This window comes from Podarcis filfolensis (assembly GCF_964270895.1).
Source record: "Podarcis filfolensis genome assembly, chromosome: 1".
Lineage (NCBI taxonomy): Eukaryota > Metazoa > Chordata > Lepidosauria > Squamata > Lacertidae > Podarcis > Podarcis filfolensis.
In genome coordinates, this window is record NC_139604.1 from 101334163 (window position 1) to 101361397 (window position 27235).

At 43.1% G+C, this 27235-nt stretch overlaps 1 protein-coding gene across 4 annotated transcripts in view; it reads left to right on the forward strand.

The window, feature by feature from the left end:
* Positions 1–27235, forward strand: part of AKAP6 (A-kinase anchoring protein 6) — a 239895-nt gene that overhangs the window by 31850 nt on the left and 180810 nt on the right. For 2 of the 4 annotated variants that reach the window (XM_083608607.1, XM_083608608.1), the window contains exons 1-2: positions 4343–4419; positions 7329–7680. In XM_083608607.1, the coding sequence (XP_083464733.1) occupies positions 4370–4419; positions 7329–7680 (402 nt within the window). In that variant the 5' untranslated portion in view covers positions 4343–4369. Of the gene's footprint in view, positions 1–4342; positions 4420–7328; positions 7681–27235 lie in introns of those variants that run through there. The other 2 variants (XM_083608609.1, XM_083608610.1) reach the window with 1 other exon arrangement.

Consider the following 27235-nt stretch of genomic DNA (forward strand, 5'->3'; position numbering starts at 1 on the left):
CAGCCTGGACACTGAGGTCCAGCTCCAAGGGCCTTCTGGTGGTTCCCTCACTGTGAGAAGTGAAGTTACAGGGAACCAGGCAGAGGGCCTTCTTGGCAGTGCCGCCCGCCCTGTGGAACATCCTCCCATCAGATGTCAAGGGAATATACAACTATCTGACTTTTAGAAGACACCTGAAGGAAGCCATGTTTAGGAAAGTTTTTAATGTTTGATGTTTTATCGTGTTTTTAATATTCTGTTGGGAGGCGCCCAGAGTGGCTGGGGAAACCCAGCCAAATGGGCGGGGTATAACTAATAAATTATGGTTATTATTATTACATGCCATTTGTGTGAAGAGTGTAAATGAGCAGAAAGGAGCAGCAGAGCAGCACAGCTTCCTTGACTTCTTTTGTGATATCCACCCTGGGGTCACCCACACTTCCTCTCCTCCTACTGCTTTCCTTTTGGTGTAATGTTTTAAAGATTTATTATTATTATTATTATTGTTTTACTGTTTGTTGTTTACTGCCCTGAACTCCTTTGGGAAGAAGGGCGGGATATAAATTTAATAAATGGATAAATTAAAAAATGAATAGGTAAGAAAAATTCCTTTTGTCCCCTAAAACTCTAGCTCATCCAGTCTTGAACTGAAAATGTTCTTCTGCCCAGGTAGATCAAATTGCATTTACTAGCATTTAACAGTCATCTTCTTCACATACATACATATATACATACATACATAAAACCTACTTTAAAAGCAGCAATAAACAAAAATAGGAAGGCCATCATAAGGCCAGAATCAACTCGGAGTAATAATAACAATGATGATGATTTTTAAAAGCCAGTTAAATAAGTCATTGTGCTTGAATGCTTGTGAGGAATGAGTAAAGGAAGATGAGGATTATCTGAATTAAGTTCTTTAATTCTGAAGCCGCTTCATAAAAAAGAGTTATTATTCAATGAATGAGAATTCACTTGAATATAAAAATTAACAACCCACTCACCACCGCCTCCTGTGTTTATGAATTCCACATCACTTGAGATGCTTAAACTACTCTTAAAATGTTTAATATTCTATATGTGATGGGATTTCCTCTTGAAACTGCATATCAAAATACATGGTATTTAATTTGCTTTTTACCCAGTTATCTTGTGGTGGTAGTGGTGTTCCTTTGTGTTTGGCTATAAATTACAGATAGATAATGTTGCACGCAACCCCAATCTCTGAGTGGTGTGAGATTCCTGGGGTTTCATGCACTTGGCAGGGGTTCAGTTTCCTTGGAATGAGGGACAATGGAGACTGTGTTGTCTTTAGGATATATGGTTTATTTACACATATATACAACCTGAGCCTAAGATGAAGGGGATAACAGCACTCACACCCCATAAGGTATTGCTTCTCCCATAGTCCCAGCCTTTGAAGCAAACAGGAATCAAGCATGACTCTTCCTCTCTGGCCGCTGGCTGCCTCTCGCCCAGGTCTCTCACACAACTCTCTGGTTATTGTCCTTCTCACTACAACACTATTATCCAGCAGCAGATATAGCAACTCAAGAAGTGGTTTTTGTAGTGGAATGTACATGTCAGTAAATAATATTCTGTACCTGTGGTAGATTGTTCTAAGGATCAACCGTATGACTGGGTTTGGATGTTCTTTCCTGGCTTCATTAACCATGGTTTATGAAGCCAGGAACAAGCATAGGGTTTGCCAGCTCCTCCATCACCCCTCCCCACACTTCTCCTCATACACAATTCAATTTCAATTTCCTTTTACACTTGAATTACAGCAGAATTACACATCATGCCCAAACCAAACATAATAATTCAGACTTATTATCATGGTTAGTTGAGCAAAGATGAAAACAGGGTGAGGTCTTCAAGTTTTTTTTACTCCGTTTACCCATTGGAATTAATTAACATGACTAAGTTAGTCTGTTTTAGCAGGTCTGCTTTCAGTAAAACTTATTTGAAGACCACGCAGAGTACCCTGATTCAGGCCTAACAGTGACTCAGACTTATGTGCAAGTGAGGAATGCAGTTTCAAAGCCAGCATTTGAGTGAAGGAGGAGAGGGGTGACAGACAAGTACCGAAGCCTGACAGTTATATCTGGCTTCATAAACTATGCCTTGTGAAGCTGGGAAATACCATCCAAGCCTGTATTCCTATATTCTGTATGTTGCATAATGACCTGGTTTGCATGTCATGCTAAGCCAAACCATGGGTTAATGTGAACGCATGGACTCTGGGAGAAGAGATCACGGCTGTTCTTCCCTCTCCTCTTGTTCTGGCTGCTGTGCTGACCCAAGCAATAGTTCGACTTAGCTGCATGTTGTCCAAATCCAGGCTTGTGGTTTAGCTTTCTCCATACTAACCATGAGCTCATGGTTTGTCCAGGGGAGCTAAACCAGAAGCCTAGGTTCAGACGCCATGCTAAAGTAAACCATGGCTTAGCTCAACAGGGGACTGACCAAGGAAGAGCACAGTAACCATGGACTCATCTCTGGCAGCATGCGTGTTTGTGGCAAGCCATGGCTTGGCTTAGTGTGACATCGGAACCAGACCAATGCTTTGTTTTACCTAATAAAGAGATCAATTTTCTCATTCTCTCCCTCTTTTTATCAAAGTTAGCTGGTTTAGCTTCTTTATAGATTTTATAAAGAGGAAGAGATTAGTTGCCTTGCAGCTGAATGAGGGATAGATGTGATCTGGACAAAAATAGTTTCCTCCAGCACCAGCTGTTATGTAACTTGATTTAAAATTCAGCAAGAGAGCGTGGTTAACGAAACACCTTTCCTCAGCCTTTATTTTTAAGATCTCTGGAATTGAAACTGAATTGCTTTCATGATAGGCAGATGGCTGCCTAATGAACGGAGGCTGGCTTTAACAATATGGGTCATTGGGGGGGGGGGAGGGAATTAAGATCTTATTAGGAAACACACTATCCTGGGGACACAACATTGATCGATACATGTCCCTTCTCTGTACCCTAACATGCTTAATGAGTTTTTGTCTGTCATGAACCAATTACTGTTACTGATGGGTGCACTGATGGATTGCTGAGTCAGCGTAATCTGAGGATCAAGTTCTGTGAGAAGCTCCGAAAGCTTATTGGCTTACGCACTAAGGGTGAGGCACAGATCTCAGACATTGCATAAAAGGCTTTGCATCTAGCTGCACAGAAAGCCAGGAGGAAGAAAGAGGCACAGATAAAGCAGTTATCATCTGTACCTTACGTTTGAACGGGATGTGTTTTTGTGATCGCTGTATTAAAGGGACATTTGCCCAGCTGTTTCTTTCATTGTATTTGTGGTGTGCCCCTGTGGTGTGGGCATTCAGGCACTGCCAATGTTCCAGGTCAGCTCGGTAGGTGAATAGGCCAGCATGGAACAGCTGTGGCATGTTGCTATGCAGTAATCCTTTAATTCGATACTTCTGATACCAGAGACTCATGGATTGGACTGTAACCATCTGATGCATAACTAAATATATGATAGATCATGAAGATCTAAAATGCTCTGTCAAGCTTATGTGTCCTCTGAGATGTAGAAGGAGAAATGTAGGGTTGCCATTGTTTGGAGCTTTTTTTAAATCAGCAAAAACAACACTGCCGACATGGTTTCCTGGACATTTTCGCCTGGACACTGCTTCTGACTGCAGTATTCCAGGTATGTCCAGGAAATTCGGGACATATGGCGACCCTAGGAAATGCCCACTTTTTCTTTTTCTTTACTTTCTTTTTCTTTTTTTACACTGGTTATATCACACCTCTAACTGTTTTGTTCACTTTTTAAAGGTGCCGTGTATCTATATCATGTATAATTCACTTCCAATGCAGCCTTATCATGCAGCTGCGATATGTGGAAATGCCTTATTACTGAGTCAGACAAATGGTGAATCAGTCGGCAGAGTTCTGACTCTGGAAACGCAGGCTCTCAACAGAGCAATATGGATCCTTAAATCCATTTAGCTGCAGGAGATAATAGTGCATTAGGAGACTACCAGAAACGGCTGAATTATCCTGTTGAGTGGTCACTTAGTTTATTAGGGCGGATAGCAGCTGGAACACTCTGTAGCCTTGACCAAAACGCTCTCTAGCTCAGACTAAAAATTTCCTAGCTGGATTTGTTAACCTTTTCTTTAAACCCTGTGGTGGCATTTTAGCTACTTTTCTGACTTCATCAGAGCAATAAGGCTCTCGGCAAGTCCCCTGCCTTTCCCCCCACTTTGCCACGTGCATCAAGCTCATTTTGTTTCGGCTCTCTTGCCTGCCTGGTTTATAGGTTGGTGTAGAGATGACACGACAGTTGTCTTGCTCTGCCAAGCAGAACGCTAGTGGACGAAGACAAGGAAGGGGAGGAGGAGCCTGGCGTTCCTAGATTAGTAGGAAGAATGACAACCCGGGGAGGACACTGCCTGATGATGCCATTTCTCTTGGGAATGTGTGTGAGATCTTTGCTTTCCTTTTGTATCTAGGGAGCTGGATTAGGGCAGCTTTTTTGTTCTTCTGGGAAACCATGTAGTGAATTAGGTGCAATTATTCAGTGATTTCTACATGCCGCAAGCAAGTGTGAGCTTTTAAGGAACGGGGAGGGAAGGGCTGGAAAGCCCTGGCCTGGGATGTTTTGATTATGTTTGTAAGAAATTTGACAGTGTGGAAATGTGATAGACTTTCAGCCTTCGTGTGTGTGTGTGTGTGTGAGAGAGAGAGAGAGAGAGAGAGAGAGAGAGAGAGAGAGAGAGAGAGAGAGAGAATATGTAGTAACTGGCAGTGATTCATGGTGACTTTGTTATGGGTAATAGGAGAAAGGATTTGTCTTAATTTTAATAGCTGCCAGTATGACAGCGGTAGTATCTGCAGTGCTGGAGAAGAGCTGTGCAGACTCAAGAGTGCAATGAGAAGAAGCAGACCAGCAGTTACTCATGCCAATGAAAGTCACCAGAATATCTTCCTCCAACATTCTCTCTTCAACCCAGGAGAGGTTTCCTTAATGTGTTTATACAGAAACATGCTCTAAAGGTGTATGTTAGTGGTTAAGTGATATTTTCGTTGTTGAAACACACATACAGTACACAGAGAGAGGAGGGTGGAGAGAGAGAGAGAGAGAGAGAGAGGGAGAGGGAGAGAGGGAGAGAGGGAGAGAGAGAGAGAGAGAGAGAGATCAGCTTAGAGAGTTTCACAAGGAGTCAGTTTTATATACAACAGCCACTGGGCAAGTGCTGTGTGTTGTGCTTCCTGGGGTTGTATTAGATATTGATCAGTAGGAAGTAATTAGTTTGCCTGTGAGCGATGCTCAGATTGGCAATGGTGAATTTTGTGGGCCTAATCAGAATCCAGCATTCAGAATGTAATGCTGCTGAGAGTAGTTTAGGAACTGTAATAAAATTCATAAAATTCATTGAAATGGCACAGTTAAGACTGGGTTCAAATAATAATTACGATAGGTGCATTTCTTTGTTCTCAAGTGGGGAAGGTTTTCTCAAATTACAAGATGGCACCATGCAACTGTGACACTCAGTGGGGACTATTTGGCTGCTATTGTCACTGTTAGATAGGACATTATGGCATATTTGTCAAAATCACATGTGCAACACAATCCTAGACATGTTTCCTTGTAAGTAAGCGCTGAGTGTGCTCAATGAAACTTTCTTGGAGTAGACGCATGTGCTTAGGATTGCATCCTTAGAGATCAATCCTATGTACGTTTACACAGAAGTAAGTCCCACTGAATCCAATGAGAGTTACTCCTAAGAAAGTGTGTTTAATATTGCAACCATAAAGCACACCCACCCACCCACCCACCCACCCACACCAGTGTTTTGTGTTGGGAAGTGTTGCATTAGGAACATGTTAAACCTTTCCAGATTAGCAGTATTTAGCACAATAAAAAGTGCATATGTTTGCTGCCTGATTGTTGCATATGGCATGTTTCCTTTCCTTGAGGTTCAGCTTTTGTTGCTGTGTTGATTCCCGCCCCCCTAGCATGATGCAGTGTATCTTAGACTATTTTTAAAAACCTAACTTCTTCCTCCACAAATGGTACTCATTGCCAAAATGTGGTTGCCCACATGTCAAAGATAGCAATATCAGTGATGTTCATGGGGATAAGCAATACACACCCATGCTTTTGCGAGATTTTTTAAAAAGCATTTGTGATTATTGCTATTTATGTATTTATTATGGCTATAAAGTGTTCATTGCAGCATAGAAGTGCTCAGGCAGCTAACCTTTAATAAAAGTGATAAGCAAGGCTATTGGATGAAACAAGGCTATTGTCTCTCCTAGCAGAACCCTGACATATTTCTGTTTCTATTTCTATTTCTGTTTGCCATAAATTTATTTAGTGGTTTGAAGCCCCCCCCCCCGCTCCCCTGCTTTCCACTGCTGAAGCATAAAACTACACTGATTATTTTTTTAAGGACCAGATAGAAACATAGTCCATCACAGCAAGGCTATTCAACCCTCAGTCCCAAACATTTATGTGTCGACTGGATATTGCACGGCTGTCTTCAAATGTGGAGAAGAGGGGAGAGTAATCTGTATGACCTTTATCTATAGCTATCACTGGAGCTGTGTGGAAATGGCCCCATAAAATTCCCCACTGTATTTGTGGGCAGAAAAATTGGGATCCATTTCATTGAATTTCTTCAAAAGGGAAAATAAATTCTCCAGTGTTTCTGCAGGGTTGGTGATCACCATTAGCAGAGGGGTTGTTTCCCCTCCTAAAATTTTCTTTCTTTTTTGCTATCAGACTGGCAGCCATTTCCCATCCCATTATACTCTTGGGGTTTTTTATTCTTTCACTTTTATCTTCCAAAGCCAGCCTTGCATGTAACTCAACTTATGCTCAAGTTTTAATAAAACCTCAGTTTTCATTAACTCTACACGTCCCTTGCAAGTTTATGTGTCTTTTGGCAATGAAAGTGTGCTTGAAAATGTATAAACAACGAATACTGTAATATCGGAAACTGGAGGGTGGGGTGCTAATGGGAATTTCTAGTGGTCAGAGGCTGTATTGCTGTCTATAAATTCTCACGCCAACTCAAAACCAGCAGAAGCAAAATCAGTTATGGAAACCTACTTAATTTGCAAGGTTCATAGCAGCTATCCTCAGTGTTGAATTGGGGTTGTGTTTCTGCAGAATTTTAATTTAATTTAATTTTTTTAGCTTGCGGTGCACACGGGCTGCTTTTCATGCTTTTGAGGCTAAGGTGGAACCCTTCCTGAGCTTAAGCAGATATATTATTAGCAATCCAAACTGATGTGTGTTTTGGGTGGAGTGGGCAGATCACTTATAATCCAAGTTTTCACTTTTAAAACAATTGCTTTTCTTCTCTTTTGTATACACAGCAGGAAGAATTATGGTCTAGCGCTCCCGACATTAGCCATGGAAGTAGCACTTTCTCCCATCAGGTCTCAGGAACTGGATTCTGTAGCTGCAGATGCATCCCCCATGGTCATTAACATGACTCCCACCACCGAGCAAGATGGCGGAGAAGACGCCATGAAAGATATTGATTCCGGGCAACAGTATGAAAAGCCCCCTCCACTTCACACGGGAGCCGACTGGAAAATCGTTCTCCACTTGCCTGAGATTGAGACATGGCTGCGGATGACATCAGAAAGGGTCAGGGACCTGACTTACTCGGTGCAGCAGGACTCGGACAGCAAGCATGTGGATGTGCATTTGGTGCAGCTGAAAGTAAGCAGAAGTATTTTATCTCTACATGTTACCTGTGAGGGAGAGGGTACCACTAGGCATGGGGGAGGGATTTGGTTCAGGTCATCTTGAAATGTGAGTTTACCCCAGTTCACAAATTTCAAACAACAATATGCGAACCAAAACACGGCTATCCTTCAAAATTCACATCTCTCTGAATTTTGCAACGCGGGGTGTAATGTGTACACAAATGCATCTGCTGAGGTAAAGCAGGCATATAGATGCATGTAGTAGTGAAAGCAAATGCATTATAAGAGGGAAATGTAATGGATTGGCTGGATGCAAAGGAGTGTTGGGAGATACCAGCTGAGGACCCCCTCAAGGGACCCCGCAGGGGAAGATGGCTCAGAGCCAGGGGTTTGGTGGTGGGATGATGATACATGGTCAGAGGGAGAAGAGAGAACAGACTGGGGGGAGGAGGTGTCAGAAGCTAAAGAGGCAACGGGGTTTAGTGAGAAGGAAGAGGCTGTGCCAAGAGCAGTTCAGATTCTGAGGCAGAAGCAGAGAGGGGTCAAGAGGTAGAGATGAGGCAGGTTGCTGAAGAAGCCAGGGAATCTCCCCTTCCTGCTGTGGCTAGCTCCCCTCCCTCCCTGGTCTCCCAGAACACAGAGAGAAATGGAGAGGGCAGAGCAAAGAGAGGCAGGAAGCCAGAACCTTAGGCTACTAGGGAAGGAACTGGCAGAGGAGCCTTAGGGAGCGGTGGGAAGGTGGGGACCTTCAGTCCTCACAACTGCCTCATTGGGGCAAGACCTACTGGGAAGAGCTGCTGTGATCACTGGGCCTGCACTGGTTTGGTTTCTGTGAATGAAGAGTTAACGTCACTGACACTGGGTGCTCACCTGCCCTTGACTCTCGCTTCGGACAGGAAAATATGCTAAGCAAAAATATGTATATTTGTCAAAATGGTCAATAAAATGTGTATATTGGGAGAAATCCTAATTAAAATGCTAATGAATTTTCATGAGGACATGTGTGGTGGCACATGTGATGTAGAGAGCCATCCTCGTGCCACCAGTATTGCTGCTGCTTACCTGGACAGGGCTGGGACAGGACCACAGTGCTAATGAATTCCCCAAACCCACTTAGTGCTTGCCCAGCTTTGGGAAGGAGGTGGGACCTCTAGAACCCTACCAGAGAGCGTTAAATTTTGGCCTTGCACATGGCACCATATAACCAAGGTCTGCCCCGATAGTCTGGCATCTGAGCGTATGTACAGCAAGAGTTCCAGAACAAATAATTTTGCTACCTGGGGTGAAGGACCAGATGGTGCCCCTTTCACATTCCAGCAGACCGCACAGGCAGTTGAGTCTTGAAAGAGGATTAGACAAATTCAGGAAAGAAAAGGCTACCAGCCACAATGGCCATGTTTTACCTGCACTGAATAACAGTTGCTGGGAATCACAGGTGGGCAGAGAGCACGCAGTCTTGCAGGCCTCCCACAGGCACCAGGTTTGCCACTGTGAGAACCAGATGCTGGATTAGATGGGCCACTGACTTGATCCAGCAGGCTTATCTTATGCCATACAGCTGCTCCTGGGGCCCCTAATCGGGCTTCCTGCCTCAGGTGTGGTGGAGGAACATGATCTTATCATAAGTGTTGAAGAAAGGCTCAACTGCCTGTCCAGTCTGATGGCCGTCCAAGTTGCTGGCCATCCCTTGCCATCTGTGGGAGTGATTTCCATAGTTTACCTATGGACAGTGCGAAGAAGTATTTTCTTTTATTTGTCCTGAATCTTCCAACACTTAGCTTCATTGGATGTCCATGAGTCCTGGTATTATGAGAGAGGGAGAAATACTTTTTTCTTGTCTACTTTCTCCATGCTATGCATAATCTTACAAACTTCTGCCACGTGACCTAAAAAGTTCCAAATGCTGCAACCCTCCTTCATAGTGAAGTTGCTCCAGCCCCTTCATCCTTGTGGGTGCCCTTTGCTGAACCTCTTCAAACTGGTTCTGAGGTGTCAACAGATGGGAATGGTGGAGGTGGTAGAGCAGGGGTCAGCAAACTTTTTCAGCAGGGGGCCAGTCCACTGTCCCTCAGACCTTGTGGGGGGGCGGACTATATGTTGGGGGGGGGAATGAACAAATTCCTATACCCCACAAATAACCCAGAGATGCATTTTAAATAAAAGGGCACATTCTACTCATGTAAAAACACGCTGATTCCTGGACCGTCTGCAGGCCAGATTTAGAAGGCAATTGGGCCAGATCTAGCCCCTGGGCCTTAGGCTGCCTGCCCATGCGGTAGAGGCTCAGGAGGAACAGTTGAGGAAATGCGCTGCCCCTAGCATCTGTTTCCTGACGTGGTTTCTTACCCTGCCTAATGGTCAGTCCGGTTCTATACAGCAAAATGACACAATAAATAAATAAGCACTACCATTTTTTTAAAAAAAGGCTTAGAACTCCGACATGAGTACATAATACACTTCGTTACAGGAACAGATAATGGATTCGGTAACTGGTCATAATTATAGAAATGGTTTTCCTCAGAACAACCACTTCTGTGTGAGTAAATGCTTTGCACAGAAAGCAACCTGCAGACAAATGATTGGTATTCATCTCACACACCTTCCTAATGTTGTGAAGACAGTCTGCCACCTCTGCTTTACAAGCTTTCCGTGATTGTGCATGAGCTTCTTTGGAGAATTCAATAGACAGACATATATGTAAATCTCAATTTACATGTGGCTCTGCTTTCCGACCCAAAGCGAAGCAGCTATGCTTGGTTTTCTGTTTGTTTACATAATTAAATAGAATATGGTTCACCTCCCAGTTTTTCAAGCATCCCACTTATTTTGTTTAAAAAATGAATCATACTTTTCCTGTGAAAGAAGACATCTTCACACAAAAGGTTTTAAAATGTGAACTGTGAGAAACAGGAAGATAAAAGGCCAGCATAAGGTACCAATAATCACCAGTTGCAAGTGCAAGTAGAAGACCCATTTCCCAGCTCTCACCCTCTTTTTTTTTTTTAAGAAGTAGTGAGAGGTTGTCCAGCATCCCGTTACAACAGCTGTTCTTCAATTATGTAACAATTTTTGGAGTCTACTGGATATCTATGGTTTATTTTCATTCCAGTTGAAGTGAATAACTGCAGCTAAGTGCTTGAGCGGGCTCATTGATTTTAATGGCATTTCCCAACTTCGTTTAGGATGGTAATTTTGTTATTTCTTAACTGGTGGATACAATTGGCCAGTTGTTACTACCTTAATTCCTAGTGGCATGGTTGTTACTCTGTATGTGTGTAAGCTCTGTGGACATAGGCACAGTCAATGTATGAAGGTCCGGGGCGTGTACAGTGGGCATGATCCTGCTTCATCTCCACATGTTCATTGTGTACAGTTGAAGGACCATGTGAGAAAAGCTTCTGAGATGCCCTCTCCCTCCTTCTTAACACAAGGACCAGGGGCCATTCGATGAAGCAGGATGTTGAAATATTAAGGACAGACAAAAGAAAGTACTTCTTCACACAACACAGCATTAAACTGTGGCATTTTCTCCCACAAGATATAGTTTTCATAGAAGCAAAACAGTAAAAGAGTCATTATATTTCTGCCTAATAGCTGGACTATTTTATATACCCTGAGAATTCCTCTGTGAACTTTAGAGAAATAAAAGAAGATAAGCATCCCTGCAGGGAGCTTTGACAATAATTTGTCCAATTATATATTACTTTACAAAGAAAATGAAATGGGGAATTTAATTTTTAGTACTTGTTTTTGAGAGCTCCCTTGCGTGCCATGTTGCCTTCTTACCAGTGATGTGTAAGTACTAATGACCCATTTTTACTGTAGGCAACTTGGATCAGGCAAAGCAATAGAGAAATTAAATATAGAAGTCCTCATAGATGACTAGAACTAGAAAACATTTGGTATTCAAGCTTTGTTGGGATTTGAAGAGATCCTCAAACTTAAAAGAGTCAGACTGAAGTCTCTACCCCAGCTCTCTTGTTAATACAGTCTCCCTCAGATTAAAATCAACAATATAATTTTGATGAGCTTTAATTGGGGGGCGGGATGTTGGTGCTGATAGTTTTGTGTCAGCAAATTCCGACAAAATACAAAGAGCTATTACTTCAACATTCCAAACAGCCATTAACAGCCCATATTAGACGGGTTAATTAACTTGCACAGTGTTTTAATATAGCAACAAAATGTTCACCATACTTGGAGGTTGTTGCATCCAGAAAACAGTTGTGTTACACAATTAGAGCATGAGAAATTGTTTGCTCTCCTCAAAGATATGGGTTGCGGAAATAGTGACACCTGGGTAATGATGCACTGCTATTCAACATTTGCAAAGGATTGCAATAGCTTCTGTTAAACTGTTACATACCATAGAAAGTGCTATAGATGTTGTGCAGAACACAGAAATGAATGTAACTGTATAGTTCCTGCCTTGCTATACTTTTTGGGTGTAAAGTGAAGTCAGACCACTGCAATGCTGTGAATGTAACCATACATACCAGGGATGATTTTGGCACTCACAAGGAAAGGGGAAAAGGGAGCATAGTCCTAGCTGAAGGAAAATCCGTTCTGTACTGCATGACAAACAGGGTTTTCTTTTTGTACTGACTAGAATTTAGGGGTGTGAGGGCAGAGAATGGAAGAAGCTACTTGCATACACAGCCATGTAAGCACATGTGTGCATATAAATATATTAATGTATATGCTGGATAGCTAGCTAGTTATGAGATGAAACTTTCAATCCTATGCTTACTTACCTGCAAGTAAGTCCCATTAAACATATGCAGTGCTTTTTTCAGGGGGGAGGGGACAACGCAGGGGGACACATACCCCTAAACATTTTGTGAATCCTTGTACTTTTGCCCATTTACTGTACTTATTTTTCCCAATTTGAACTATAAAATGGTGATTTTCTTGATTCAAAATAAGAGTGCCCCTAAACATTTTTTTAGGGGGGGGAAAGCACTGAACATATGGGTCAGCATTTATAGGATTGCACTGTTGGAAAGCTAACATTTAAGAGGTGAGGGATATGATCAGTGTATCTTCACAGTGCTTCTTGCACATTAGACAGTGGGGAAAGGAGCAGTTGAACAGAGTCCAAGCTCTTTCTGTACTCACCTAACAGATAGGAAGCCCCTGCATAACCTTTGAAAAAAATCATCTTTTCCAAATCCATTTTGTTCATTGCAGCGTTCCCCGGTCCCATACCACTGCTGGTTGTTCACTGTCCTCGCATTCCATTGTAGCAGGACTACACATCCTACTTATTTGTTTCTCAGATCTAGAGTCCTGTTGCTAATTTAAATACTTGCCCAGGGACTCTTCACCATCAGACCATAAACCCAATGACACTCCCTGTTTCTGCCAGAAATAAAAAAAACCCACATGCACTCTGTTAATTCTCTCTCCCCACCCCAGGTATTTTTGAGGCATCATTAGATGGTTACTATGCCCCAGTGAAACTTCATGTTGCTCCACAGATAGAGAAATGGGCACCAGTGGATCTGCCATAGGTTGCTTTCTGGTGGTAAAGTTTTTGCCAGATTGGGACACCCAGTCATAGAAGGGGTAATGTCACATTATGTGTTTCAGGGGGTGTTTCAGGGGGCATTCCCTCACAACAGTCTGAATCCCTCAGTGAATAAAGGAAAATCCAGCCTGCATTCCTTACTAACACAACATGATCCGCTTCTATTCAGAAGTAAGCTGTACTGAGTGCAAAGGGACTTTTCCCACGCAAATGTGTTTGTTCCTCCTTGCACACTTCACAACTTTGTCTCTTGCAAGCAGGGGTCTGGGCTGCTGGAGAACATGGAGGCTAGTGACACACATTGAAACAAGAGTGAGCAGCAAAGCTTTTGCAAGCTGGAGAAGTAGGGACAGAAGATGGGGCTTTGGGCTTGGTGTGCCAGCACCTAAGTCTCAGGCACTCCTGTTCGAAAGTAAGCTGCATTGAGTGCAAAGGGACTTGCAGGTAAATCCACCTGGAAAAGAGAGAAAGTTGCACCCAGAAATGAACAGGAGAAACAATGAAAAAGAAATGAGGTGAGCATGGGCAGTGGCGCACAGGAGGATTAAAGAGACAAGGAAAAAATGGAATAAGCATATGAAATGTACATTGCATGTCACAGTGCAATGTAATCATTTTAGGAAACCTTTTTTTCACTGTTATTGGCTAGGCAAAAATCTGGTTTTAGTTTCAGGAAAGCTAAGTCACATGGGTCATACCCCCCAAATACAGTGTCAGGCAACCTTCAAGGCAGTTTTTGAGACTGTGCAGCTAAGCCCACAGTGCCTGTGCTGAATGTGCAAAATTGTTTTAGCACTCTGTTTCACCCTGTTTGCAGACCTGCATGCAGCACTCTCCTGTTCTACAGTTCCTGTTGTGCAAGGTTGCGAATTTTCGCGGGAGGCTTTGATCCAGCAAGCCAGATGCATAATTTTATAGTAAGACAAATTGAGAGAGACTTGTCCAGAGTTGCCAAACAGGTATCTGACAGGGGAGGAAGCCAGATGCAGAGTTGTTAAATTTGAAGAGTTTCGGGCACACAGAGCATAAGCATCAGTATCACCTCTGGAAGGCAAGTCTGAAATCTGATCTGCTTGGCTGGCAGCTCTGTCCTAGACTGCAGGGGAGTCCAAGTCCAAAGCTATCAAGTGAGCAAAGTGAAGCTGAGTCCTGCCAAGTGAGGGTGACACTGCACTTTTAATTGTTACATGCAGCAACTGGATTTGAATGCATGGGGAGGGGATCGCCCTGGAATGTGGAGCCAGCTTCAGGCTCTTGTTCAGACATTGCCATTGCAGCAACTCCTCCTCCTCAGGCCAACAGCATCTTGTGAATTAATCTAGAAGTTTGCAAACTAGTGATTAAGAGCATGATCCTGGCACTCTCTGGTCTGAATCTCATCTCAGCCACAAATTAACTAAGTGGAAAATGCAGGAAATGGCTTTTTTTTTTTAAATAGAAGGGCAGAGCAAATAGCTGCTTCAGGGGGAGGGGCAGTTTTGGCAGAAAACCTGCATAGGGGAAAGAGGCAATACCTTGTCCTCGTGTGCTGCAGTCCTGATTCAGATCATGGCTCTCCTTTCCAGTCTTTAACTGGAAAGATGATCACATGAGAAATGTATTGTCTAGTTCCAGCCACAGTAGGATCTTCAAGAGCTGCCATCTAGGCACTAGCCAGACCCACCTAGTTTCAGCAGTGTTGGTATGGCACGTGCCTTCACACCTTCTGACCTTAAATGCAATTGGCCCACAGCCACCTCTGCAGTTATCACTCAAAATACGTGTAGCTATGCCATACTGTTGCTGCTGGATGAGAACATGGGAAGTTGGGTTGCTGCAGATGCAGTTTTCTTACAGAGAATGCTCTCAGACACTGCTGTTGTGAGATGTCTAGGTAAAGGGTAAAGGGACCCCTGACCATTAGGTCCAGTCGTGGCCAACTCTGGGGTTGCAGCACTCGTCTCGCTTTATTGGCCAAGGGAGCCGGCGTACAGTTTCTGGGTCATGTGGCCAGCATGACTAAGCCGCTTCTAGCGAACCAGAGCAGCACATGGAAACGCCATTTACCTTCCCGCCAGAGCGGTACCTATTTATCTACTTGCACTTTGACGTGCTTTCGAACTGCTAGGTTGGCAGGAGCAGGGACCGAGCAATGGGAGCTCACCCTGTCGCGGGGATTCGAACCACTGACCTTCTGATCGGCAAGTCCTAGGCTCTGTGGTTTAACCCACAGCGCCACCCGCGTCCCTTGTGAGATGTCTAGTGGCCAGCAAATGCAGTGGAGGAGGGAAAGCAATGGCCGTGTTTACATTATAACCTTTAAAACATATTAGGAGCACATTACAGTGGTACCTTGGTTTTCAAACGTCTCTGTTGACGAACATTTCGGTTTTCAAATGCCGTAAACCCAGAAGTAAATGCTTCAGTTTTCAAACACGCCTCGGAAGTCGAACATGCCACATGGCATTTTTTCGGTTTTTGAACGTTTCAGAACTTGAACTGTCTTCCAGAACGGATTATGTTCAAAAACTGAGGTTTTCAGGGCACTCTTTGAGGTGGAGAAATGTGCTTTGAGTATGCTTCAGAGGTATGGTCTGTAAGCAGCCAGTCTCATTGCATCAGGCTGACTCACTAGTTTCTTTTTGGAATTTGTGTTTAGACAGCCAGTTAGCCTTGTGTGATCTAAAATGCTTTTGTTTCCCATCAGCATTTCCACCTATTTTGTGACTGATTCAGTACCATTGTTCTCAGTGACATAGTCTCAGGGTCTGAAGGGCCAGAGAACAAGTATATAATTTGCATGTGGAACAACATCGGCATCTGTGAAAATGTTGTAATGGTGTGAAATGTGGGACCTCCATTCTCCAAAGACGATGCATGCAAGTAGTAGCAGAAATGATGTATTCCCATGGTGAAGTCAAGTGATTGCTGGCAGAGCACATGCTTTAGATAAATAGCAAGAGTAGAGCGCCTTCAGCCTGTGGGCCAAATAAGTTCACCAGACCATTTTGAGCTAACCACACCCATATTTCCCTGTTTGACGCTATATATGACATCAGGTATGAGAAACTCAAAGCTGTGGCTTGAAACTTTAAGCTGCAGCTAAATTTGGCTGTAGAGTAATTGTGTTTCAGATCAGAGAGTGTGAAGGCACCTGATATACTAATCTTGTTGAAACTAAGTTGGTCTGGAGATGCAAAGGATGAATTTGGAGTGCACTTTGTCTAAGCAACTTTGTGTGTTCCTAAATATAATTTTAAACAATGTGTGGTTCGCTGATAAGCTTGTCAAATGTGCTAAGAAATAAATAGATTGCTGTGGGAGGTATCCAGCCAAGTAGTTCCATTGACACAATGACTTCCAGCTGCTCAGTGGAATTTCCCATACCCTTCCTCTCACTGCCTGTCCCCTAAATCTGCTCTGGGTGTACCCCTTACCCCCCAGAGCAAATATGAAGAGGTATCAGGGGTGCGTGAGAAGAGGAGGGAGTAGAAGTTTTGTTGTGCAAATGGAAATCTTTACCTTCTCAAAACTACTTGGTTGGATACTGCCCTGTGTTTCCCAGCCTAGTAAGCACTTTTAGTTTTTGCCCACTATCCAGAACTATGATTGCTGATTTCATTATACTTCCACTTTGGAAATGTTTCATTAGTAGCATATGTCTGTAAGCTCAAATCAATAAATATGTCATTTATTATGTCATTGGGAGCTAGATTTTAAAGAAAATCACGAAGCCATGCCAACTCTCCCTCCCACTTTGCTTAAATTAATAGTTGCTATTTTTGCCATCTTTCTCCGGTTTTCCATTCCTTTGTGCAGCCTGGTAGCGTAACTAACATTTTTGTCTTTTTACACGACAGTTACCCTAGTACTAGTTAATGTTGCCCTAGTTAATCTTTGTGGGTGTTCAAAGTCACAGTATACTCATATATACCCAAATGCACATGGTATAATTTATCTTTCTCCTCCCATAGGCTAATCTAGTTTCCTCAATGGCTTCGAAATCTTAGCCAGGAGTTGAGCTTTTAAGATTAAGGCAGGGATAAATAAGGAAAGTATTCGTGGGCAGATAATTCTTTTTGAGGATGCAAACACTTGCGGCTGAGTGATTACGTACAATGTACTGACATGTACAATACAGGAAACAAAGTTTTTAATGTTACCTGTATTGGGAATAATCTTTTTTTCCACCTTTCTTTCCGCAACCTTAGATGTATGAGGAATAATGTCTCTTTTAAAAACCACTTCTGCTATGTCCTATTTTTGGACTGTTCTCCAAAAGTTCTGGTTTGCTTTTTAATAAATGTAAATGCATTCAGTTTACACTTGTCCTCTCACCTACGGTATTTCTAATTTATGCAGACAGGGAAATTCCTTGGGTCATGGAAAGGTCTTTTAAAAAAATATCTTTTGCCTATGAAACTCTAAAGCAGGCATGGAGAACCTTTGAAAATAAGTTGTTGGACCACAACTCACCAACCGTTGGCCTTGCTGAGTGAGGCTAGTGGGAGTTGGAACAACGACTAGAGGACTGCAGTCCATCCTTCCCTCTGTGAAGCACCATGTTCACTGATGGACTCTCAAGAGCAAAATGTTCCTGGGTGATTAACCAAAGTGTCATCATTCTTTTATAGCAGGCACCTCCAACCTGGTTACCTCAAGATGTTGTTGGGCTGTAACTCCCATAATCTTTGACTATGAATGTTAAAAGTAATGATAAATATTTTTTAAAGTAATAATAAATAATAAAATGATCATTTGTAGCCAAGTGTAATGTTGCACAGCTGACCCCATGAGGAGAAAGATGCTGTGGTCTTTACTGCTGCCCCATCATCTACTGCTGCTCTCTGCCTCGTCATATGGGACCCCTCTAAGATCTGAAGTATTTGTCTTCATCCTCAAGGCCCAATTCTAGCTGTACCGCTGTCTCCTGCATGCAGTTGTCACAGTGAACCAATAATTTATACCCTTGAAATAAAAGGTCTTTGGCTTTTGATATTGCACGTTCTCCTGCTTTTTCCTTATTTCTCACTTTCCTAGTGTTTAAATAACACTTGAGTGTGCAGAATTTTTAATTGCACTTCCCTATTTTCTCTTTCCATTTTTCGGCAGCCAAAAGGTACCACCTTCATTTTGTGATGCCATGCTGAAAATGCCACGGTGCCCTAGTGAGCTAGTGTAGAACTCTTTGCCACAAGCAGCTATTTAAAGCTTGCCTTTGATGTGCACATTTCTCGACTCTTGATACTTCCTCAAGCCAATTCTCGCCTGCCTCCTCTTCTCATCTGAGTTTGACCTTTACCAGCGTACGGTGTCTTTGATGCCGATGACTTTCTCTCCATCTCTGCTGACTGGGCCGCTTCACAGAGCAGGTCCTCCCTCCTCCTGTTGGGCCTGTGCCACCTATTGAGGGAAGAACAGTGGGGAGGATGAATGCTGGGAAGAAAATTTGCTGCAGTGGGAGTGGATGGGAGCAGAAAAAAACAGCCAAGCACAACAGAAAGTGCAGGCAGAGAGGACGTATCATGTTATACCTCTTCTAGCTTGCTGGTCGGGTGCATGCCAGAATGCAGCAAAATAATGACATGCCTCTCCAAACTGCAGAACACCTTTCAGTGTTCCTGTTGTTCAAAACCCAAAGCAGTGGGTTTAACCCTATAAATCTTGTCTGCCAGGGATCAGGACTTAAATTCCTCTTCACTGATGATGGAGGCTGAAATATACTCAGTCGAGAGTGGATTTCATGCTCTTTATTCAGCTCATAGTGGTGAGGAGGAATGAAAGTCCCCTCAACGTATCTGCTTTATATACATTATTTACACGATGGGCTGCACATGATTGGCTAATTCCGGAATTCTCCTGTAGGCCAATCAGGTTGTGGATTCACTTCCATCTGGAGCCGGATTGCGTGACTCCTGCAGACCAATCATACTGCTGCATTGTTCTAGGACCAATCAGACTGCTGCATTTTGGATCCTATTCAACTCAGTACATAACAGAGGCAAAGACAAAACCTGAAAGAGAAGGGTGTGTGGGGCCAGGCCCACACGTGCTCCCATCAGATGAACCTGTGGGGCTGGTGTGTGTGTCCCCCACTCACAGTGTCACACGTGAACAAGCCCTTTTGTGTTTGCACAATGGTGCAAATGATGATGTTATTTATATGCCATCCATCTGACTGAGTTTCCCCAGCCACTCTGGCTGGCTCCCAACAAAATTTTTAAAACACAATGAAACATCAACCATTAAAAACTTCCCTGAAGACAGCCTTCAGGTGTCTTCTAAAAGTCAGGTGTTTATTTCCTTGACATCTGATGGGAGGGCGTTCCACAGGGAGAGCAGCACTACCGAGAAGGCCCTCTGCCTGGTTCCCTGTAACCTCATTTCTCGCAATGAGGGAACCACCAGAAGGCCCTCGGCGCTGGACCTCAGTGTCCAGGCTGAACGACAGGGGTGGAGACACTCCTTCAGGTATACTGGGCTGAGGCCGTTTAGGGCTTTAAAGTTCAACACCAACACTTTGAACACTTTAAGGCAAACAGCTTAATGAGATTTTTCATTTAGAATGAACTAGCTGCTTTTGCCTTCATGTCTCTTTCTACCTTAAAACTATTGATTTCTTGAGAAACCTTAAATTGGAACACAATTGCTTTTGCAGTACTATGCTGGAAATATCTGGAAATATCAGAAAGCTTATAGGCAGGGTCAGGTCTTTTTTTTTCTGCCTGGAACTCACTGGAACTCAGTTCTGAAACCTCTCAGGTGGGAACCATTGTCATTATAAGAGAACAAGGGAGATGTTCATGGTGAGTTCTGTCACCTCTTTTTCTCGGAAAACTTGCATTAGCCCAGCTATTTTATAGATATAGCCTGACAGTCACCACTGAGAGGACTTCATTTTTCCCTCAAGGCGATTGCAGCACTCCATAGCACCACAAGATGGCCTAAGAGTCCAGTCAAGTTATTAATCTAATAATTGATTGGTTTGTTATTTCTATCTTGTTTTATTGATGTAAGTATATTGATGGTGCTGTGTTGTTCACCTCCTTGATATTTTAAAATACTTGATGTTATAGAAATATTTTGAAATAAAATATAGCTCAGCTTATTAGATAATGCATTACATTACCCCTCCAATTATCCCCCCCCCAATTTTCTCAGTACCGTACTTTCAGCAGTTGCTCTGAGCACCACTGTTATATCATGCAAAATAGCTCTTCCTTTAGACTTTGGTATTTTTTTGGTAATGAGTATATAGCAGACGTTTATGGACAAGTGATCACAGTAAGCAATCCTTTGTTCACTATGGGCCCTGAAACTGGCTTAGTGAGGTTTTAGCAACAGGCAAAGAGTGTTGAAAATGAAGCAGTGTAAGAATTTGGGGCAGAGACCAGATGCTACTTTTAGTTAAGTATTTTTATTTACTTACTTAATTTAGGGAGGCAGCTGACCTCCTGCCCCCTGGCTATGTCCACGGGGGGTGGGAAAATGATACCATAAACCATTTTTAACCCCCCTATGTTTTCTGTCATCTTCTTACCATTGAAAGACTACTTTATTTCTACAAGGCTGTAGAAGGGATGAAGTTTCTGCAACCATGGATGCCCTTAGTGCTTCTCATCCATCTCTTTTTAAGAGGTGTGGTTTTGATATGGGAGGAGGAGGAGGAGGAGTTTGGACTTGATATCCCGCTTTATCACTACCCGAAGGAGTCTCAAAGCGGCTAACATTCTCCTTTCCCTTCCTCCCCCACAACAAACACTCTGTGAGGTGAGTGAGGCTGAGAGACTTCAGAGAAGTGTGACTAGCCCAAGGTCACCCAGCAGCTTTGATACCCATTTTTCCCCATTCCATTGCCCATTCTGTCATGTCACTTCTTTCATTTTTCCCCTCTCAACTAAGAAGTACCCCAAATGCTGCAAGTTTCCCTCACAGGGAAAGCTGCTCCATCCATCCCCTTGATCATTTTGGTTGTCCTTTAGTGAACAAACAAGTCCTGTCAGTGGAAGTGCAAGGACTTCTGCTGGTGCTACAGGGCTTTTACCTCAAGGGCTTTCTCCCTAATCCTTCCCCTTTTACTTCCTGAAATCAGCTCGGAGGGGGAGAGAATCAGAGGAAACCCCCCAGAACAATGCACAAGGGGGTGAGGGAAGGTTGTTCTGCCTGGCAAGCTGAAGTTTTTGCACTGATGCAGCAATTAACATAGTGCAACGATTCCTCCCAATATTAATAATAAATAGCAAGAAACAGAAAAACAAGTTGTTACAGATACATAATAGACTTTCAGTCCTCTGATCAGTAAAGCAGACTATCTTTGTAGAAGATTCTCTAAACCTTAAGCGTGTGTTTCAGTGTTCCTATATAACCCTTTGCTCCATGGATTTCAATCAAAGGAGCTACTTCGAAGTCAATGCCTGGAGGCTTGTGCTACTAATTCCACTGCTTCTTAGCTTGCATCGAAAACATGCATCTCCAGTTTTCTTTCTTAGATGCACAGAATTAAGCCTCTTTTATTGGTAATGGAGAAAAAGCAGTTTTCTACAGCTATGCATGAAGTCAGGTTTTCCATTGCAGCTGTATCACAGCACCATCTAGTGCCTTTAGGAGAGTACAGAGGATTTTCTGTTTCTAGAGAACATCTTGCAAAAGTCACGCCACAATGCCTCGCCCACTGCAATACCTGTGCAGTCTTCTTATTTTATTAAGTACTTTTTTATCTCCCCATTCGTCCATGGAGCTCATGATGCCATACATGGTTTTCCCCTCTCATTTTATCCTCACAGGAACAACCCCTGAGGTAAGTTAGGCTGATAGGGATGGCAGGCCTTGTGTAGCCAGCACGATTCGTGGCTGAGTGGAGATTTCAACCCAGGTATTCCTGACCTTAGTCTAGATGTTAGCTACTACATCACTCTGACTTATTCTACTGTAAATGTGAATTCATTTTTTTAATTTTTTTTTATCTCTCTCCACCACCTAAAACATCTTAATCACTTCCTAAATAAACTATCTTTAGGCAGAGCAGGACATATCTGGTTAGTTGGGTAAAAAGTGCATCATACGAATAACAACAAAAAATATTATGACAATTAAATTTCCTTTTGTACTACAGACAGGGAATTTTGTACTTCTGTGTCTGAAACATGAGAAATAAAGTCCCACCAAACAGCATAAACATTTTATTTGGAGACATGCATTTTGTGTGTTCTTTTTTTCCTGTGCAGTTAACAATAGACTGAGCACGGTTGAAGGAATTGGGTATGTTTAGCCTGGTAAAGAGGAGACTGAGAGGAGATAAAATAGCCATCTTCAAATATCTAAAGGGCTGTCACATTGAAGATGGAGCAAGCTTGTTTTCTCCTGCTCCGGAGGGTAGGGTCCTAACCAATGGCTTCAAGTTACAAAAAAGGAGATTCCAAACTAAACATCAGGAAGCACTTTGAAAGTAAGAGCTGTTTTGACAGTGGAACAGACTCCCTCAGGAGGTGTTGGGCTCTTCTTCCCTCGAGGTTTTCAAGCAGAGGTTGGATGGCCATCTGTCATGGATGCTTTAGTTGAGATTCCTATATTGCAGAGGGTTGGACTAGAAGACCCTCAGGTCCAACTCTACGATTCTATGTGAACAAGTATAAATTTGTGTGGTGATGTAATGTTTAGAGTGTATGGACTAGGGAGATCCTGGTTTAAATCCTCATTCAACCAATGAAGCTCATTGGGTGACATTGGGCCAGTCACATTCTCTTAGCCTAGTGTACCTCAGAGTTATTGTGAAGCTAAGGGACACGGGTGGCACTGTGGGTTAAACCACAGAGCCTAGGACTTGCCAATCAGAAGGTTGGCGGTTCGAATCCCCGCAACGGGGTGAGCTCCCGTTGCTCAGTCCCTGCTCCTGCCAACCTAGCAGTTCGAAAGCGCGTTGAAGTGCAAGTAGATAAATAGGTACTGTACCACTCCAGTGGGAAGGTAAATGGCGTTTCCATGCGCTGCTCTGGTTCTCCAGAAGTGGCTTTGTCATGCTGGCCACATGACCCGGAAGCCGTACACTGGCTCCTTCGGCCAATAAAGCGAGATGAGCACCACAACCCCAGAGTTGGTCACGACTGGACCTAATAGTCAGAGGTCCCTTTACCTTTAAGGGGAGGAGAGGAGAAAACTACGTATACTGCCTTGACTGTCTTGGAAGAAATGCAGGATATAAGTATAGTAAGTAAATAACAGAATCCTTTAAAAATGCTCAACTGTTTTTCAAAAGTCCTGAGTGGCCAAGCAGTTGTCATATTTCTCCTGAGTATTTAACATTAGCTGCAAACCCTGGGTATTTTGAATCGTACACAAACTCAGATAGTTTGGTCTTTAGGGCTCCATTTCATAGCAACCCAAAGAGTCTGAAAAGGACAGCTGAATAATTTGATCTAGAAAGCCTAAAGGTCACGAATATGGGACATAGCAGCTGTTTTCATATAGGACATTTGGAGTGATGTAACCACAGTGCCTAGAAATGTCTGGAATGTGACCATTGCTTTAAGAAGGATTGGTGGGGAGGAACCAGTTTGAGCCTGTCTCCTCACCTTTTTTTTTTATATAGGAGACTCCATACTTTAAAGCATTGCTTGATTAAATCCTTAAGGGTAAAAGCTAAACTGCCATATCTGTCTGGCTGTTTAATCTCTCAGAAATGTTAGAAACGAGACTTCAAAATGAAATTTCTTTGCAGCAGGCCTTGCTGAGCTTACTTTGTGCTTTGTTAAAAGGAATGATGAAAATGGTATAGCGCTGGGATCTGGCTTTACTTAATCAATTACAACATACATGTGAAATGTCAGCTCAGATCTTATGATAATAGAACTGAGGAGCTCAAAACGCATAATTCCAAACTTGAAAGCTGCAGATGGAATCTATTCTGTGCTCTGGGTTTCTCTCTCTTTCAAAAAATAAAAAGTAAGCATAGCTGCAGAAATTATGAATAGTCTTTGTTTAGAATATTATATTTGCAGGCTTTCATTTGTCCTTTCCCCCCAAGGTTTCTAGTTGAGGCCTTGTGCAAATGATCTTCCTCTCTTTGGCTATCACTCGTAGCCAAGTAAGATGGTCTTCCATAAACACGGTTTTAAAAATGAGTCCGTAAGTGACTGTGGAAGCCAATTCTGGATCCATACATCCTTCCACAATGGGGACATAGGTTTCTGGTCATGGTGAGGGTTTGCCAAATGTGCCTCCCTCTTAGCACATTTGTTACAACATTTTATAAGAGGGTCACATCAAAGGCTTATCTAATGAAGCATCTTCTTTCCCTCAGTGTTCAACTCAATACTTATGAGAATCCCAGAAGCAGAACGTGAAGGCAATAGCTTCTTCCACTGTTGTTCCCCAGCAGCTGAAATTTAGAAATGGACGCATACCACCTTTGGACATGATTAGTGGCAATTAACAGCTTTATCCACTGTGGATTTGACTAAGCTCCATGTAAATCATCACGTCTTGTGGAAGTGAGTTCCATGGTTAAACCATATGCCGTGTTTAGAAGTACTTCCTCTTGTCTGACCTGAATCTCCCTTCATTCACATTTATTGCAATTTTAGTATAGTGAGAAGGAGAGGAAAAACTTTACTCTCCTTCTACTTTCTCCACAAAATGCATAATTTTATACACTTCTACCATGTTCCCTCTCACTTGCCTTTTCTCTAAACTGAAAAGCCCCAGATATTGTACCTTTTCTCTCCCACGGGAGTTGCTCCATTCCCTTGGTCATTTTGGTTGCTCCTTCCTGAACTTTCTCCAGCTCTATAACATCTTTTTTGAGGTGAGGAGACCAGAGCCATATATAGTACATATAAGTGCGGCTACATTATAACATCATTATGATACTGCGCCTTGTCTTGAGGGGAACATCGTTTGCAGCAAACTGTCTTCAGCCAGCCCTGAAATAGATGACTTCCGCTAAGTCTGCTGTGCCCAGCAAAGTGAAGGCATCTCTCATCTCATTTTTATCAAGCGAATAATAAATGAAGCTATTAAATGTATTTTAAGCCTATTAATTAATCAAACGTTTTACATTCCTGAAACATACATATGTTTAAATGACAGCCTGTGAATCAGCCTGATGGATCGCCAAGAGCCCAAACTACACATGAGGCAAAGTGTATCACCACAGATTTTCCTTTTTCAAAAAATGATTAAAAGGTAGTTTGGGCTAGTGGTTTCATACCATGAGAGGACACTTGCACCTGGGAAAATTCACTCTTCACTTGTTCAACAATGTTTTGGCAAAAGTCATCTATCACCTCATAGATATTAATTGGTATTAACTGATATTATAGTGATGCTTGCAGTGATGTGTTTAGCACCATATGCAATCTGGCTTTAAAACTGGTGCTGTGCGCAGGCCTTCTTCTCATACGGAGACATGCTAACCAAGTTTTTCCTCCTCTGCTGCACTGCCTTTGTTAGTCCTAGCGCCCTCGAGGCAAGGACAAATGTCAGCAACGGAGAGGTTGATGTCCTCATAACCATGCAAAGTTCTAAACTTTGCAGGTAATAGAGGTGGACTTAGGGGAGCGCGAACAGTTTGTCTGCACTGGACACCAAGCCGAGAGGGCGCTGCAGGGGCCGTGGCAGCAATGAAAGTCGAGAGGCAGGGGGCGTCAAATTTTGGTGTAGCAGAGGGCACTGCTGAAATTTGAAAGCCCAAAGTCCGCCACTGCAGGGAACCTCCACCAGAACAGCAGGGGCCCCTCTAGGCCAGGCATAGACAAACTCGGCTCTCCAGATGTTTTGAGACTACAATTCCCATCATCTCTGACCACTGGTCCTGTTAGCTAGGGATCATGGGAGTTGTAGGCCAAAAACATCTGGAGGGCCGCGTTTGCCTATGCCTGCTCTAGGCTAATGGGTGGGCCTTTCCTCTCCCCACTTACCTAGCTGCTACACAAGGGAACAAAATCCAGAGTTGTGTGTGAGAGCTGAGCTGGAAGCAGACTGAAAGGCCGCGACATAGAGGCATGCTAGTTCTGTTCTGAATCCCAAGCTGGGAGATCTGTTAATGCTGTGAGCTGCTCTATCTTATGTTCAGCTTATATATGTGTGTAAATAAAACCATGTATCCTAGAGACACCGCAATCTCTGCCGACCTTCAGTCCAAGGGGGGAAAAAGAGCACTGAGAAAGTACTGGAACCTCTCACCGCCTGGAGACTAGGCTGGCATGTAACAATATATTTTACATTTTTATTGCTATATAACACTTAGAAAGTTCAGGGTGGAAAAATGCTCACAATCAAGATGGTGTATTATGAAACGTGGCCCCGGTTACAGTAACAGTTCTGCTGTACATCTCAGATTTCAAAACACGTGTGTGCATTCATGCTGAGGTGGTCTACTGTGTGCAATGCCAGCCACGCTGTTCACTCTCTCCAGTTACTTCATCTGGATGCTTCAATAGCTGATTTAGTGCTGCTTTTTTAAAAGTATTAACGCTAGGGTGTTTTTTTTTCTCCTTTCGGTTTTGCCTAAAAACCAGTTAATTTCCCAATCAATGAATAACGTTGCATTTCTAGCGGTTTTAACGACAAGATCAGTTCAAGTTTTCTTTATCTCTAGCACCAGCTCAGCCCTGGGAAGGGATGGGCAACCTGTGTCCCTTGAGAAGTTACTGAGAGTACAACTCCCATCATTCCTGAATGTTGGCCATCCATGAGCATTGACCGTGCTTGCTAGGGCTAATGGAAGCTGGAGTCCAAGAATGTCTGGAGGTGATTTGATAGTGGCGCCCATAGGGGTCATTTATATGTCTCCTGCAATTTCACAAATGAGAGTTTGGTAAAGGACCACTTGTAATTGTTACAATATGCTTTACCACCATGTGGAAGTGGCCAGGGCCAGTGTCAGAATCCAGCATCCTTGGGTGGCTTCTGGGGCATCAGTCTCTGATTGTGACCCATTACTTCTGAACACATTCTGAAGATTGTACAAACCATCGTTAATTAAGAAACCAGGATCTCAAGCCATGGGACCTAATTTGGTATCCTGGTTGGTTAACTCACCACAGTTTGTACAATTCCCATC